Below are 16,349 nucleotides of genomic sequence, written 5' to 3' on the forward strand. Positions count from 1 at the left end.
ACTCTGGGACTCGATACCCACGTTTTTCTTCAAATTCTTAAAAGGTTTTAAGCACATTCATAAAATTTCGATCTTTCGATGCGTTTTATTGATTTTTATCGTCGTATATTATGATTTTCTGTGAATGCAGTTGAAAACTATTACCTTAGTAAAGTATTACCTAAGTAAGTAAACCTATATACATGAAATTTATGAATTTCGATTAACTGAAAATCGGACCACAGATGATGGTAAAGCATCGGGAATTTCATTCCCTGCTACGACAATTCCCAGCGGCTCCGAGGTTTCATTCGTAGATATACATACATATTTATGACTATATTTTCCACGTTCTCCCTGAGGAATGTATAACTTTATGGATAAAAATAAGTAAATTAAAACTACTTTGATTTTATTTTGAGTGTTCGCTATAGCTAAAGAACTGAATCAATTGTCTTCCACTGGTTTATATAAATCACAGATAACATTGCAATATAAATCGATAAATAGAGAGTAAGTCAAAGTTATACAGCCATAAGAGATTCAAAAGAACTGCGGCTCAAAACACAACTATTTAAAGTTTAGAGAAAAGTAGAATTATCCAAAATGGATGTCAATGGCCCTGTAATGGCCACAGTCCCGGAACGATTGCGTAAGGCGGGGGTTGGGGGTGGCGCTTTGCGGACGACCCGTGAAAGCCCTTGGATAGCGGCCAAAATACTATATCACCGTTATTGGAAAACAATGACAGAAATTCGGTTAGTATTTATGAACTGATATTCCTCTCTTCCTCATCTGAGCGTACACCTACCTGAATTCTTCTAATACCATAAAGCGTCAAAGCAAAGAAGCTGCTTTCATATTTGTCTTCTGCAAATCGCTCTGTTATACGTAATTGTCAGACTGTTGATATGTATTTCTAGGGTTGACCCTTCTGCCAGAATCAGACGGAAGCGGCATGGAGAGATATTTGTTCCCTGTGTTTTTTTTCTTTATAACCATATATTTTTACCAGAAGTATATGCAATAACAGGTATTCCATTACTGATTTCAATAATTTTGCAATATAGTAAAACAGTAGAGAAAAACAAAAGATCTCAGACGGAGGTAGAAACTTGGACAACTCAGTATGCATATGAACTGAACACGCAATTCCTATAAATGTACATAAACCGATAGAACATAAAACTTAAGTATTTTATTTCAAATAAGATTTTGTATTACATATGATATTATTCAAAATGTTGATCGCAAAAAGTTTGTTATAAACTGGAGACGAAACACGAGAGAACGAGAGAACGCTTAAGCAACATTGTAGTTTACTTTTTTGACAATTTGCGACGCTGCAATTTAATATAGTTTACCGGCTATATTCTATATGTTTACAAAGCAAATATAAAAAAGAATTAAGAAAAAAAACATTTTGGCACAAGTTTTTTGTGTCAGTGACGAATTCTGTAAATTATTTAGTTATAACGTAAATACTTTACCCACAGGTAGTTCCTATCCCCTAGCGTCGTCTGGACTACCGCTGCCGCTGTTGCTTCACCCGACTCCACACACTTACGTAGAATTCCTCAGGTAGGTCACAAGTTACATTGTCATAGCTTATCAAATAGTCGATTATATACAAACAATAAATGACCTTTCTAATTTAATGAAAATTGGCAGAAAATCTTTTTTTTTGTCTTTTTCATTTACTACAACTAATCCTTAGAACTTATGTATCTATACTATTATTTTTTAATTTATAGGTATATAATTAAATAATATATGTAACTATGTATTATATGTAATATATATTCTTATTTTTTGAAGACGTCAATATATGAAGGATCCTATGCCTAAAAATAAGTAAAGTAATGCTTATGCTAGAAAAGCTGATCATGTTTTTTTTTCAAAAGGGATAAATTGATGAAAGAAGCGACGTGACTTTCCAACAAAAGGTGCTCAAAAACTTTCAAGATTTCTGAAATCTTCTTGAGAGAGTAATCTTAAAGCCTACGCGTTAATAAGCTGTTCAACTTTTTTACATGTGTTAAAACGGAATTTACTGGAAAGAAATATTTTATATTTGCAAATATTTTTTTGCTTGGTTTGCTTAGTTATGTTTAGTCTTTAGAAATTTCAGGTATTTAGTAGCATTAAATAAAAGATAGACATAAAGGGTAAAAAAAACCTTTTTTATCCACTAAGATAAAAAGTTTCCGAAAAGTCCTCATTGATTTTCTAGTGAAGATTGAAAAAGTGGGCCGGGCGTGTTGATTTTTGAAATGCAATTTTATTGTAATAGTAACAAGAAATATAATTTAGGAGGCGGCAAAATAGAGCGCGCGGGGTGTCCGGGAATCTGTGGCCCGCAGGCCGCGACCACATCAACCCTGTCTTTCTCAAGCTTCCGCAACTCCTTCACCACCAATGTCAATTACCTGAAACGAAGGTACGCCCACTACGTAGAAATGCTGTGTTATAAACCCAGGTCAGGCTTTGAGATTCGCTCGCCATATTGATTTTATGAAATAAATGTTCGGAGTTACGACATGTTAGCTGATGTTATTTTCTTTTCCACATACAGTTGATACTTTATAAACCTGATTGTCACACATTTTTTATAATGACGAAGTGAAGCTCTTGTAAGCATGACCTGGAGTAATGGAAAATTCAATTGATTTACTTCAAAGATATATAGACTTCATGTAAACAGTGTATCAGTGTTCTGTACGTAGTACTTAGATTTATTTTCTAGCTAATAGATACTTTGTCTAAAAATGTATCGAGTGTCAATGGAATTTTCCAATGGCACTACTATCACTGTTATTTATCCTGTGTGCATACAAACAGCATGCCGTGCTTAAAAGTTCATTTTAATTTCCATTTTTATGTTTTCTGAGATTATTTGATAAATACATATCTCTATCTTTACTATAATTATTTTAAACACTCCTATTTAGTTATGTCACTATATTTTTATTCAATTACATATAAAGCATGCAAGCACGGCAAGTCGAGCCGTGGCAATTTCGTGCCGTGCTGTTTTATTATATTTTATGTAATTTAAAAAAATGTCCTTAAAATGTTTTTCAGTATGATTTTAATTATACTTTTTGTAAAATGCTGAAAACTCAAACCACCGTAAAAAGGCCAAAGCCGCTTCACGTCGCCGCTTCCCCCCGCCCGCACTTGACCTTTCCTAAAAAATATTGAGAGTACATAAAAATAGCTATGTCAATACTGCAAAAAAAGAAATCCATAACGTATATTTCGAGTCGGTCTCTCAGTATAGTTTGCCTGACGCGATTCAGAGCTCAGACTACGCTGAGATAATACTGACTAGGTAAACATCTTTGAAAAGCCTTTTCTATATTCTCTATATTTTCCTTTTCCATGAATACCCTCAGTCCACAGCCCTGTTCACATGCCGTGTAGGACCACTCATCAATTTGTTCACGCCGTGGTGATCATTTATGATGTTATTGCTGGAATTGCCTCCTACAACGAAAACTCATCGTCAATGCATGGCGCTTTCATATCGATGTCTATGTCATGATCGATGTAGCTTCAGGGCAGATGTTCATTTGTAAGAATTAACAAGTATTTAGATAGGATCTATGTTTTTGTAACATAAAGAATAAGGAACTTCTAAGCCACAGTTCTAAGCAAATCGTTGTGTGTCGGGTGAGCTTATTTCCACAGTAGCATAATAAATACATACATTTAAGAATGGAACTGCTATACTCGTATTGGTTGCATATGTGATATCCATAAGGATTGAGTTACAGTAGGATAGTTAATAGTAATTTATTTCTCATTCGCTGGATTTTTGATTTTAGACACTTATTATAACTACTTTGATTATACTAACTAATTTTTTTCTGACTGGTTGATTTGTATCCAGATAAGGCTTAATAAACTTCTCGCTTTAAAAACTGAAGGGATCTACACTATAACTAAACTCTGAAATGGTTGAGGAGTTAGGTGTGAATGAGTGGCTACATGCGTGTGTGTCGGTTTGTCCTCCCTGTGCGTGTCCCTGTGTGGCGCGGCGTGGCGTGACGTGGCGTGGTGGAGTAGCTCAGCCGAGGCGTTGCGCAGATTCAGCTCTGGGGACCTGCAGTCTGAGTGCGATGAGGGCGAGGTGGACCCCTACACCGGCCGCCCGGCTACCACCAGCCAGCCCAAGCCGCAGAATCAGAGGCCGGCCTCCCAGGGTAAGTTGGTTTTCAAATTAGACATCCAAGTTGAACATAAAATAATTTCTATTAATATTAAATATATTGTTATTGAACACCTAATGCAACTGAATCAAATAAACGTGTTTTTCAACTAAAACTACTCAAAATTTGAAAGGATTTTATACATTTATACGTAATCAGAAATTGATAATCAGAAAAAGCAATTTCTTTAAAATTTTTACTCAATAGCGACTGGAGGCAGCATCGGCAGCGGCTCTGGCGTACCAGCGCCGGCCGCAGCCGCGACAGCTGGTGGAGATCTCTCGCTGAACTTGCGAGGAGGCTCCCGCGGGACGTCCGCGCCCTCTTCACCGGCCAAGTCCAGGGAATCTCTGCTGCAGCGAGTTCAATCTCTCACTGGGGCTGCTAGAGATCAGGGCGCTAATCTCCTAGGTTAGTATAGCGAACGTTTGGCTACATAGATTAAGTATTTTAAATTTTCCGAACAAGGAAAATAATAGGACGTCACCTTATTTTCCATTTCATTATGATGATTGTTATTATTATTATATTGGCTTGCACAGGGAGTGTGACATCAGTGGCCTCTGTGGGACGTGGCTACAACCGAGACCGCTGCGTAACGCTGCTGGTGGTCGACGACCAGAACACCGACTGGTCCAAGTACTTCAGGGGTCGCCGCCTGCCTGGAGAGTGGGACATCCGAGTAGAACAGGCTGAATTCAGGGTGAGTGATATTTGAAACATTTTCAAAATGATCAAACTTATTTTATAGATATATTTTTCTTGTGAAATTCTCATATTATACTGAAACTTTAAGGCTAACGATGGCTCTATATTTATCTTTTTTGCATGTTCACAAAATATAAGTGTATTTTATTCAATTAAGTTCTTATTTGTTTAGATAATATTCTAACACGATCAGGAATCTCATCAACAGAAATAAATAATAAACTAGTATTTGAACGCACTACTACAATGTAACAAACGGTGTGAACAGTCAGTTCAATTATGTAGATAGTAGTAAATAGACGAACTATGTGTCCACCTGTCGTGTAGACTAATTTAATATTTATGCACCTGTTCCGCTCTTCGCTCGCTCCCTCCGTTTTATAAATATTTGACATTCCTAATGCTGCCTTATTGGGGTCACGAAATCTAGACTGAACATTCCGAGTGACTTCTGGTAAATAGCTATAATGCTCTCGTATTAATCCCTGAAGGAATCCAATAAAATAAAAAAGCGTATTTTAGGGGTCGTTATCTGGGCCGGCAGCTGAAAATGTATCGTGTTTGTGGGCGCAGCGCATATTTAATATCACAATATACGGCTGCTCGTTAACGAACGGCTTTACGATCACATTTAGTGGCGAACTGGTAATGACGACAATTCAATTTAATCGTTGGAAATGTGATAATATTATGTCACTCAACTATCAGTCACTATTCTGAATTATGGCTTTCGGATCAGACAGTGGCGTGGTAGGTACTCGTAGCATAATAAATACGACATTTAAATCTCGTTTGTTGTGTTCGTTGTTGTGGTTAATTGAAATCATTTTCATTAAGATGTATGTTTGCTGAAATTTTAATATTTACAAATATTGGATAAAAGCTTACTCGTAGATTCGCCTTAAATTGTATTGTGAGTAAATTGCGAGTTACTCGTATTGCTGATGTAACATGGAATTAAAACCTTTGTGAGCTGATGTCGTATTGTCGGTTCGAATGAAAAACTGTTAATTTATTTAAAATCAGGAACTGTCGGTGACGGCCAACTCGGACGGGGCCAACGTGTCTATGGCGGTGTACCGCAGTGGTACCAAGGTCACTCGATGTTTCAAGTGAGTATCTACTCGCAATAATTTTCAGCAAGATTATAGCTAAAATCATACTTATATAAGTTTTTCACAAAAATGACAATTTTGACATTATCTTTTTTTGTTGTCAGAGAGATATTATTGTATGTGGAATGTGTGACAAAAAATCATGCAGGTAATGCTTAATACCTCTTTAATTTGAAGATTCAGCTCAGAACCCAGGCTTCTAGGAGTCACAAATGCTGGAAATAGGAGCACGTTAAGATAAAAGAGAATCAGCAAAATCTACAGTGTGAAGTATGGTTTGACTGTGCTCGCAGGCCGGAGTTCGTGCTGGTCCGGCAGAACGTGCGCGACGCGGGCACCGACCACCGCGCGCTGCTGCTCGGCCTTAAGTTCGGAGGCGTACCCTCCATCAACAGCCTCAACTCCATCTACCATTTCCAGGTGCACTAATCATCATTAGGTTTGGTAGGATCAATCCAAGAAATCACTACGCCCATTTGGACTTCATTCATAAAATTGTAAAGGTAAAGACAAAGACTACTAACCACATTGGATGTTGATATAAGTATCTTTAATGATGCTTGATAGTTTCGTCGTGTCTATATCAAGTTGATCTATGAACTCAAAAGACAATCAAGTAATCACAATCACAACTTAGGTATTCCTAAATGCCTTTGTTAAAGCACATACTTATGTGCTAAGTATTAGAATTTAGTGCTTATATATATATATATATATATAATATGTGTGTGTGTTTAGTTCGAAATTGATATTTTACGCTTTATTTAGGATAGACCATGGGTCTTCGGCCATCTGTTGCAACTACAGCGTCGCCTGGGAAGGGAAAACTTCCCATTAATTGAGCAGACCTACTATCACAATCACACAGACATGGTAAGTACATAGCACTAATTTTCATAACTTATTTTATCTATTTCTTTATCTTTTATTCATATACAAGGCCTGTACTTTTTAGCAAGAGTTTGAAATTGGATATGAATTGAATGAAAGTAATTCTGGGTGGATTTAATCATTTATTTTTCTTATGTAACGTTTTTCCTATAACTAGAGTTGTTAATTTACAATTTACTTAAAAATAAATAAAATAATAATAACTTTTTGTCATAAGACAAAAATACAACAATAATAGAGAAACACGCGGTGAAATAATTTAAGAAAAATTCGTTACGTTTTGAATTTGGAATACGCATTACACACACACATTCACATCACATTATCACTTCAAGGTACGTTCGAACGTCAGAAAGAAATGAGAAGTTAAAATGTTTTTGGCTCGTATAACTAGTCGCTTCGAAGATTAGTAACGATTTCTGACTGTATAGCTTGTGTGGTCGATGAATACAGTTAGGTTAGATCATACTGGTCTCATGGTGCTATTGTGGTAGTGCGCCTGCATACACCTCGTCAGCGCCGGAGTTCTGAAACATAGACCGTTGAATTTGATAAAGAGCTACAGAACCGGGAACATCAAAGAGCATTGTTTACGATTATGCTCTGCGTTTGACAGTGATCATGGCGTGGCGCGTGGGCGAAACGATCTCATCTATTCAATATTAAGTTTTATTGTTACGTAATATCATATCATATTTATTGTTTTGCCCCTTACCTTACTTATATTGGACTAGCTGAAACTGTTATTTACAGAAGCATACGATATCGTTACTTATATTACAAAACGTCTAATATGCATATCGCTGATAGATTTGCGTGGGGTTCGAAACTAGTATTATTCTTTACGATCGTAGTTCAGAATGGACAGTCCGATTGAAGTGTGGTTTTAGTCAGTATTTACCTGGTCCACCGGCAACGGCGCGCGCGATCGTGCAAACAGATGCCATGTCGCTCGTAGCAGTCGTTGTAGTTGGCAACACATGTGTTGGGCGACTTCGTCCGTCGACGGTTCATGTGCACCTGAAAAATATTTATGTATATACATTAATAAGCTTCAATCTATCTTTACAGTTCTCACCAATACGATGATTTATCATAAAAAAATTAAATTATCATAATTAAATAAGTTAAATTTTATGAAATTTCAGAATTAAAACCCTGTTCAAAAAATAAAACATTTGATTAAATGAAGAAGACTCCCATGATACAATGATGCTGATAAAATTTTACTTTTTTGTATTGAACACGAAAAAATTAAAAAGCAAAAAATTCTTGACACTTATCTAACTGTAACTTGATATCTCTGTGCGATAACCGCTACGTATAATAACATGGAATGTGCCCTTTACATTTGAATGTCATTGCGACCCTTTACACCTGCCACATATTCCTGTATCGCAGTAAGTATAGTTTCAGTATTACCCATTTTAAGTTCCTTACATTGGCTACCCGTATAATAGTTATTTATTATAACTAATTTCGTATGATTGACGATTTATGACGTAAGACATAGTTGCAATTGCAATGCGCTTCATGAGCGAAAATAAAATACATTTCCCATCTGCTCGACATCGCTGCGCCAATTTGCTTGGCATTTAGATGAAGCTTCTCGGAACGAAACCGAAATCCATACATATTGTAAATTAAACATACGTACATCTAATTAAAATAGCTGTAATTTTCATCATAACAATTGCGTTAATACTTTCATATTATCATATGAAGAACTACGAGTTGTTTTATAAGAAACCCATGCACTATATACAGCACTCAACGGCCTATACTAAGCTTTAAGCTTGTTTCGTGGAAACAAACAGAGAAACTAGAGAGACAAATATCTTCAAATTACGAGTGCAAATATGATGGATTAGAACCAAGAACCTCCAGAGAGCGGACGGGCGTAGTGACCACTACGCCATGGAAGTCGTCAGAGATTTTTGACTCGTAACAACACCTAATCAAAACAAGAAACTTCTCAAAAATTATTATCAATCTCCCTCTCTATCTCTCATCTGAGCGCGTCAGCCATAAAGTGTCGGAGCTTGGACCTCGCTTTTCTACTTATTCTTTTCAACTTTGCACAGTCAATGGTTCTCAGTCTATTGATAGAAAAATTAAAAAGTGTACCTTGCACGCGCATCCATTCTTGTAGAGCATCCTGAATCCTTTCCTCTGTCGCGGCGTGACGTCCCGCCAGCGCCGCGTGTACCCGCACAGGTCCACGTGAGCCTGCAGCTGCCTGATATTACCTGAAATTCATCATCATCCATCTCATTACCTGTCCCTTCATCCGTTGTATTATTTTCCTCATGGTCCGTTACATAATTTGTCTCATCTGTCCTTGACTTTATGTAGTTACAATTTATTCATCATCAATCCATTTAAATCTCATATCGGAGTCCTATTACATGTATTTTTATAGCACCACACTTTTTGTCATTTTCTGCTTGGTCCGTAGGTCTGACTTCATGACATTAACTGCACGTCCTATTGTTAGCTTTTAAGTTCGTAGGTAACTTTGTTTTACACTACATTTTTATTTTATGTATTTATTTTTTTTAATTAGCACAGGCTTTGAACTGTGCTTATTTTATTAGTATTTAAATTGGAATGACTTAATACAACGGAGTGACATGTCGTGTGTCTCACCTGTGATCAGGTAGGTCTCCCTGGGTTGCAGTTCAAGTCCACACATGGACTCCTGCGACGCGGTCAGTAGACGGCCCGACCGCAGCGCTAGTCTCGCCTTGGGCGTGGCCTGAAATGGACGGATTTCAATTATATTATATATACATACGTTTTACTAAAATTTTAACTTTCATAATGAATAATATAAAATCTAAATCTAATCACAATGTAGAATACGTAAAGTTTAGTTCATGTGTTATATTATAGATATATTCTTTGTAGAATAAATATTATGTACATTATAAAAAAATAGATATCTATGAAAACATGAAGTAGGGTACCTAATTCATGAAATAACTTATGTTTAATCTATTAAAAATCCAACAAATACTAACTTTGAAAAAGTTCCTTATTTTCACTTTGTATGCATCGAAGAATTCGTAACCTCCCCTAAATGTTTTTTGTACTCTGCCGACTATAACTGTAATAAAAGAAAGAAAACGTAATCAATTCATAAGCTCACATAACTTAGACATAGGAACGGAAAGGGTGTATTTTAAATTTCCAGAATAAAGCTACGACTACAGTTAAAATAAATTTATATTCATTGAGATCCCCTGCACCAGTATTGTACCATTGATCCAGAGCCATTGATTTCTATGACAGTTAATTTAAAGCAAATATAATCTGTTATTTATGATGCATAAGTTTTGCATTATACTATCATAATCCATCAAGATGACGCCAACTGCCATTTGTTTCCAAGACAGCACCACGTTTAATTGAAGATTTCATGCTTCATTTATCTTGCATAGTCATGCATGATTGTGATTTCTGCTTAAACTGAGTAATTATTTTTGTAAATAATAACAAGCCTTACTTCCTCATAATATAGCTACATACTAGTGAGTAGTATTAGCAGTAATAGTTTTACTCTAGGGCTACTGACCCACTATATGCATTAATAACAATAAACTTCCCCCTGGATAATTGGATTAAGCTAGGATAGTTCAGACTTTTCCCGATGTAACTGAATATAAAGTAGTCATAAAAATATATTAAAGAAACGATATTAGGCTAGTAGTTCTGTTATTGTATCAAAATGGTGCATCGTATTGTCATAATCGTAATAAAGATTTCCACACGTGAACAAGAAAAGGATCTATCGATATTATTTATTATCCTTCTTAGTATTATCTCCATAGAATTTCTATTTCTACTATGAAAACCAGATAACTTTTTGAGCTTATCTGATGATATAAGAAGATTTAGTTGTGGCAAACGACCAACAATAAAATGTATATTATATTCTGAAAGCTAAGTGTCAATAGAAAGTCGAAAATTGGAAATGGCTAGCGCATAAACAGTTTCTAGCATTAATTTGGGCAAACTATAAAGAGGAAGAAGATACTGACCAAAATCACTAGTGCAGAAATGTGTCTGTGGGTGGTCAGGCTGGCACGTGCAGGCGGCAGCCAGGCGCCAGCTGGAGGCCAGGAGCGCCAGCGCCAGCCACCTCGTCACCATGCTGTCTACCATCATCTGCAATACATTAAACATGTCAGATTTGTCGGAGGTTATTATCAACTGGCAGCAAAAGGAAAACTCACGCTTGATGAATTCCGTACCATGATCGAAAGGAACTTAAAAAAATCAATAGAGTCCTCTGGTAAATCGAACGATTTATTATTTCGATCTATCCCGGAATTTGTAAATAGCAGTTTCCGTTTTTCTGTAGAAATAAACTTTTTCAGTAGAAATAATACACTTTTATAAATTCATTTACATGCAGACAATAGATTTACATGTAAGTTTATAATTAAACAACAACATAACAAGTAGAGAATTTTCAGTTGTCACATATATTCCGCTATTTTTCATAGATGAAGATTTCACCATTTGCATTTTATCGCTTCAATATAGTATAGGTGTATTACGTAACTATCTCAAAGCATTCTGACATCTGTGCCGATAATAAACAATACGAATAGTGCCATAAAATCCTATCGTCGTAGCAAAATAGCGATCGTTAAGAAATCATAACTTTGTTTTCGATGAGTTCAGTTTTATTTGCAAGAAAACTACAAGATTATCAAGACTGCTACATTAAAAAAAATACAGCAGAAAAAGATATCCTGAATGTAAGAACATTACAAGAATAAGATTATCAGGTAATCTATCCTCGATAGAAAAATACTTATATAGGGGAGATAAGCAAAAAGATCCATCCATAAATGTACAGTAAAATGTGTTGCCAACAACTTATTCGGAAAGTCAGGTACGGGATTACCTGACTTTCCGAATAAGTTGTTGCCATTTGCAATATCTTGCTTCTTGCAGCAAAACGAGGAAGAAGAGTGATATTTAATGAATCCTAATTTTGTTTAATTAGCTATTTAGAGTAATTTCATTACAAAACGCCTGTTTTTCATACAGGAACCAATTACTTGATATCGATTTGAAAGCTTTGCCAAAGACTAATATTATATACGTTTCTTTTTGAGAGTTTTAACTTGTTTGAAATATGAAGTATTTTTTTACTATGTGGAAAAATAAAATGTCTATTAATTTCCATTTCGTAATGCTTATATCGCCTTACTACATGTAATTACTTACACCTTGTAATTAACGATTATAATAAAACCGTGCATACAGCACGAACGTTGTATTAATTATAACATCCGCTCCACATGAAACATACCCGTGTTTATGTTCCTATTTTATTGGGTTCTGTCAATTGTTATATCACAATTCTATTTTTTGTTATTCGAAAGAGTTGACAATAGCAGCCGTGTTATGTATAATCAGTAAAAGATTAAAAATATTTAGCTGTAACCATCGAGTTATAACGTACTTAACTTTTTAAGCTACATGGTTTGAAACTTATAAGTATTTACTTAATTCAGACAAAGATAAAGATTATTTATTTGCAAAAACTTTTTTTTTACAATTTAATGTTAAAAGAAAAGTTTAATCCTACATGTTTCACCATCCACGGGTATGCAAATTTAAATGGAGAGCTTGCTATCATCCCACAAAACAAAATCGAATAAATAAAAGTAACTAAATTAACAAAATTTTTATCATTTAAAAAATCGTTCAAATTGTAATAACATTTATCAATCAGCAAGGACCTGAGGTGTTTTTTAAATAAATTTAAATTCTGATATTTAATGTGTTGTGGAATTTTGTTATAAATATTAGATGCCATACATACAATACTTTTACTGAGTAATGCCGTCTCAGAAGGGTGCAAACATAGTCTATAACTATTCCGATGATTTCTTAACACAACATCACAAAGGCGTGGGAATAAATGAGAATTATATTTTATAAATAGCAAATTACAGTTAATCAGTTACATATTATTTTGTATTGTCTTAAAAAACGTATTAATTACGTTCATAACATAATAAGAAATATCTACTATACAGTTAGTTAATCTCATCGAAGCTCAAGAAAATCGCACTATGTAGATATGATAATCAAATTAAAATTATCTAATTGATTTTACGTTTACATCATCATATGAAAGCCAGTTAGAATGTTTCAAACGCCTGCTGAATAAGGAATTATACTTACACATTTTTTCTATAACATTAACGTCCCATTTACGCGACCTATATTTTGGTATAACCTTATGATTTTTTTAACTTTCTTATGCCTTCCTAATAACAATCGCTAATAAAATTTTATTACCTTTTCGTTGCTCTTCTACGAGCCATAAATATTATGAGATGCATAAAACAGCTTCTATTCATAAGTACGCTATGCGGTGTTTAGATACTTAGCTCTGAATAACCTTTGAAATCATTGCCTTGTCTATAGAAATCCTATAAAAAGATCACAATTGTTGCAGCCGTAATACATTAAATTGTATGTATAGTGGCAAATTAAATCGAATTATTATATTGTAAACACAAAATATATCCCATATTTCCATCTATTTTACGTTCAAATACTAACAAGGAGAAAATTATCGAAAAATATTAAAAAATTGAACGTACAGAACATATTTCTTATTTTAAATTAATTCAACAATGGCTATAGGCGATCGAAAAAAAACATAGAAATATGTAATGTATGACTTTTATTTATATGGCACGACATTTTGTTGAATGTCAAGCAAGGATTATCCCTTGAGAATAACATTATGAGAATGAACATGTTTTCCTGTGACTCTTTGTATTTATAACTTTAATCCTCGTGTTAAGTGCAGTCCGTCAGAGTTGTCAACTATTTTTGTTATTTGTATTGTCAGCGGACAAAAGTGTTGTCGGAAAGCCGATCTATTAGAATTATCTCACGCCTCTAATGTAAAGCAACTTTGAGAAATAATTTTATGTATTCCGATATTGAAAGAAATATCTACATATACATATATTTAAAAATAAAAGAAATATATACATATATTTAAAATGTATAATAATAAACAGTGAGCACCGTGACGTACTCATATAAAGTAAATATTGAAATAAAAATGTTTGTCAAAATAATTCAGGTTCAATTCATTAAATTTCAAAACATTTGTTTTGTTGATAAAGTATATAGAGGTAGATATATAATATTTGATATTACTTTAGTCATAATAGGTAGTGATATTAACTTATGTAAACTATTCGTATTCACTATTATAACCATCTTGGAGCCACATGCATCACGATGAATAGAAGATAGAGCATGGTAGAGCTGCGTTCACAACAAAGTAGAGATTTACGATCATTTTGTGACGACCAGTAGGTAACGTTACGTTTGAATGCTTGACTGTAACATACGTTTTTATTAGAAAAAGCATTACAACGTAAAAAAAATCCCGTATTTTACGAGGGTTTATGGAAATAAGAAGTCTTTTTAGTAAAGATCACTCATGAATTAACGATTCTGTTAGATTTCAGTATAGAGAAACATCTGAGAAACGTTAAAACTATTTCCCATACTGAAAGCTGATTTTGCCTTTCATCAAAGGTCCGCTGATGCCCGCGACTTCGTTCTCGTGGCAGAACTGTTTTTGGTGAGGGTCAAAATTATTAGAGAGATTAAAAAATTCTTTATACATATACTATTTTAGGGGTCTTCGGGCGCCGGTAAAAAAGACCTGAATAGTTACTTTCCTGGAGTAAGTAGAAATGAGTGGTATACGTGGGATAAGTACAGTTTGACTGGCACTACTCCCAGTGAGAATCTCGGCTTCAATAATTTTTTCATACTTCAACAGGAAATCTTCATCAGGCTGAACAACTTTTGTTTAGGAGTCATTTTATTTTTGACCATCTTGGGTCATCTACATCAGGTGTTCCAGATCTTCGATTTTTTACAACAACTTGCAAATAGGCATGTGTGTGCCTATGCCTATAAACATTCTTAAGGTTCAGAACAATATGTCTATTAGAAGGCGCGTAGGAGGAGAAATGCACTAAGGAAATGCATCATTACACACTACCTATATGATTGCGCTTTGAATATAAAGCTGTTTAGATTTAATAGTACTCTATTACTTCAGTATATAGTAAATTTATTCTACTTTGCTTTACTAGGATATTGTGTTCTTTTAGTGGAAATGTTAAAATATTTATTTATGAGTTTTTATTTATAACTAGCTGCACCCCAGGGCTTCGCTCCCTTAGGAATTCGGGATAAAAGTACTCTATGTATTATTTCAGGTTATATTCTACCCGTGTACCAATTTTTATAACAATCAGTTCAGTAGTTTTTGTGTGAAAGATAACAAACATAAACACATAGATCCTCATACTTGTTAGCATGATTTAAAAAAGAATGTAAAGAGATTCACAGCGAGCGATCGATCTAGTTTTATTATTGTTTTTAAATCTAGCAATAGCAATTAAATTGACACTGGTATATTACGCTAAAACAATTTTTATTACGTTAAATCTTGTGAGTAGCCTTTCTGGCTATTTCTATGATGAGATTTATTGTGTGATTTTTACGCTGTAATACTCAACTTTGGATCCCATGTAACTACATAAGTAAGAAAAGGTCGTCGTGTATTTAATTTGGCGTGCGGTAGGTTGCCGTTTGTATACCAGTAATATTCTGTTTATGAGTGACAAGCCATTATAATATTTAGGGACATTTTCTTTTACGCACAAAGTAATTTGATCGTTAAATGCGGTATAAATCAAGATTATAATTTACTGGCAATAGCTGTAGTAAACACCAATTTGTTTTTATAACTTTATAAAACGGTCATAAAGTGCCTACAAGCGTAGATATATATTACCTACCTAATACCTATTTAAATTATTGTAATGATTCTAAGAGTGTAATTTATTAAGGCTAATAACAGTATACTATATTTTAATAATAATCAGAGAAGCGCTTTCTCGTACAATAGTTATACTCCAACGTAGTATATATAGTCAAAGATACAAGTTTACGTAACATTCTAATGTTTACAAGGCTGAAAGATAATCCCATATCAAATGAACTATCCATTGACTGTAATAAAGACACGAGACAAAAAAAGCATAATAACTTTTCACATTTTTCTATACTAATTACCTGAGGTCTGCATCATGATTATAAAAAAATAATATGAATAACGACGAGAAGATATACCTAACTAATTTAATTAATTATGGAAATGAGTTGTTTCTATTATATGTGCAATTAAGTAAAATAAGGTATATAATACTCACGTGAAGACGGTAGCAGCGTACCTCGTCCCGACATGGGATCGAGTAGTAATTTTCACGGCGCGCGCTCTTTTTTTAAACCCTCTGATACAATAAGGGCGATAAACAATGCGATCTTATTATTAGTTTTTTGATAAAAATCACAACGCGGAAACTTT

At 34.4% G+C, this 16,349-nt stretch overlaps 2 protein-coding genes across 4 annotated transcripts in view; one reads left to right on the forward strand and one right to left on the reverse strand.

Moving 5' to 3' along the window:
• The first annotated feature begins 585 nt into the window (after nt 1–585).
• The window catches only part of Syn (Synapsin), a 57,159-nt gene continuing 41,395 nt past the window's right edge, over nt 586–16,349 (forward strand). Inside the window, exons 1-9 of the mRNA XM_053746925.1 lie at nt 586–603; nt 1,551–1,560; nt 2,293–2,419; nt 4,072–4,187; nt 4,401–4,604; nt 4,736–4,896; nt 5,928–6,013; nt 6,310–6,436; nt 6,785–6,889. Of these exons, the coding sequence (XP_053602900.1) occupies nt 586–603; nt 1,551–1,560; nt 2,293–2,419; nt 4,072–4,187; nt 4,401–4,604; nt 4,736–4,896; nt 5,928–6,013; nt 6,310–6,436; nt 6,785–6,889 (954 nt within the window). The remainder of the gene's footprint in view (nt 604–1,550; nt 1,561–2,292; nt 2,420–4,071; nt 4,188–4,400; nt 4,605–4,735; nt 4,897–5,927; nt 6,014–6,309; nt 6,437–6,784; nt 6,890–16,349) is intronic.
• Nucleotides 7,017–16,349, reverse strand: part of Timp (Tissue inhibitor of metalloproteases) — a 38,238-nt gene continuing 28,905 nt past the window's right edge. For all 3 annotated transcript variants that reach the window (XM_053747095.2, XM_053747094.1, XM_053747093.2), the window contains exons 2-7: nt 10,951–11,077; nt 9,931–10,016; nt 9,557–9,665; nt 9,035–9,156; nt 7,809–7,927; nt 7,017–7,434 (exon numbers count right to left, since the gene is read on the reverse strand). In XM_053747095.2, coding sequence (XP_053603070.1) covers nt 7,371–7,434; nt 7,809–7,927; nt 9,035–9,156; nt 9,557–9,665; nt 9,931–10,016; nt 10,951–11,077 — 627 coding nt within the window. In that variant the 3' untranslated portion in view covers nt 7,017–7,370. The remainder of the gene's footprint in view (nt 7,435–7,808; nt 7,928–9,034; nt 9,157–9,556; nt 9,666–9,930; nt 10,017–10,950; nt 11,078–16,349) is intronic.

The sequence above is a fragment of the Plodia interpunctella genome, chromosome 6 (assembly GCF_027563975.2).
Source record: "Plodia interpunctella isolate USDA-ARS_2022_Savannah chromosome 6, ilPloInte3.2, whole genome shotgun sequence".
Lineage (NCBI taxonomy): Eukaryota > Metazoa > Arthropoda > Insecta > Lepidoptera > Pyralidae > Plodia > Plodia interpunctella.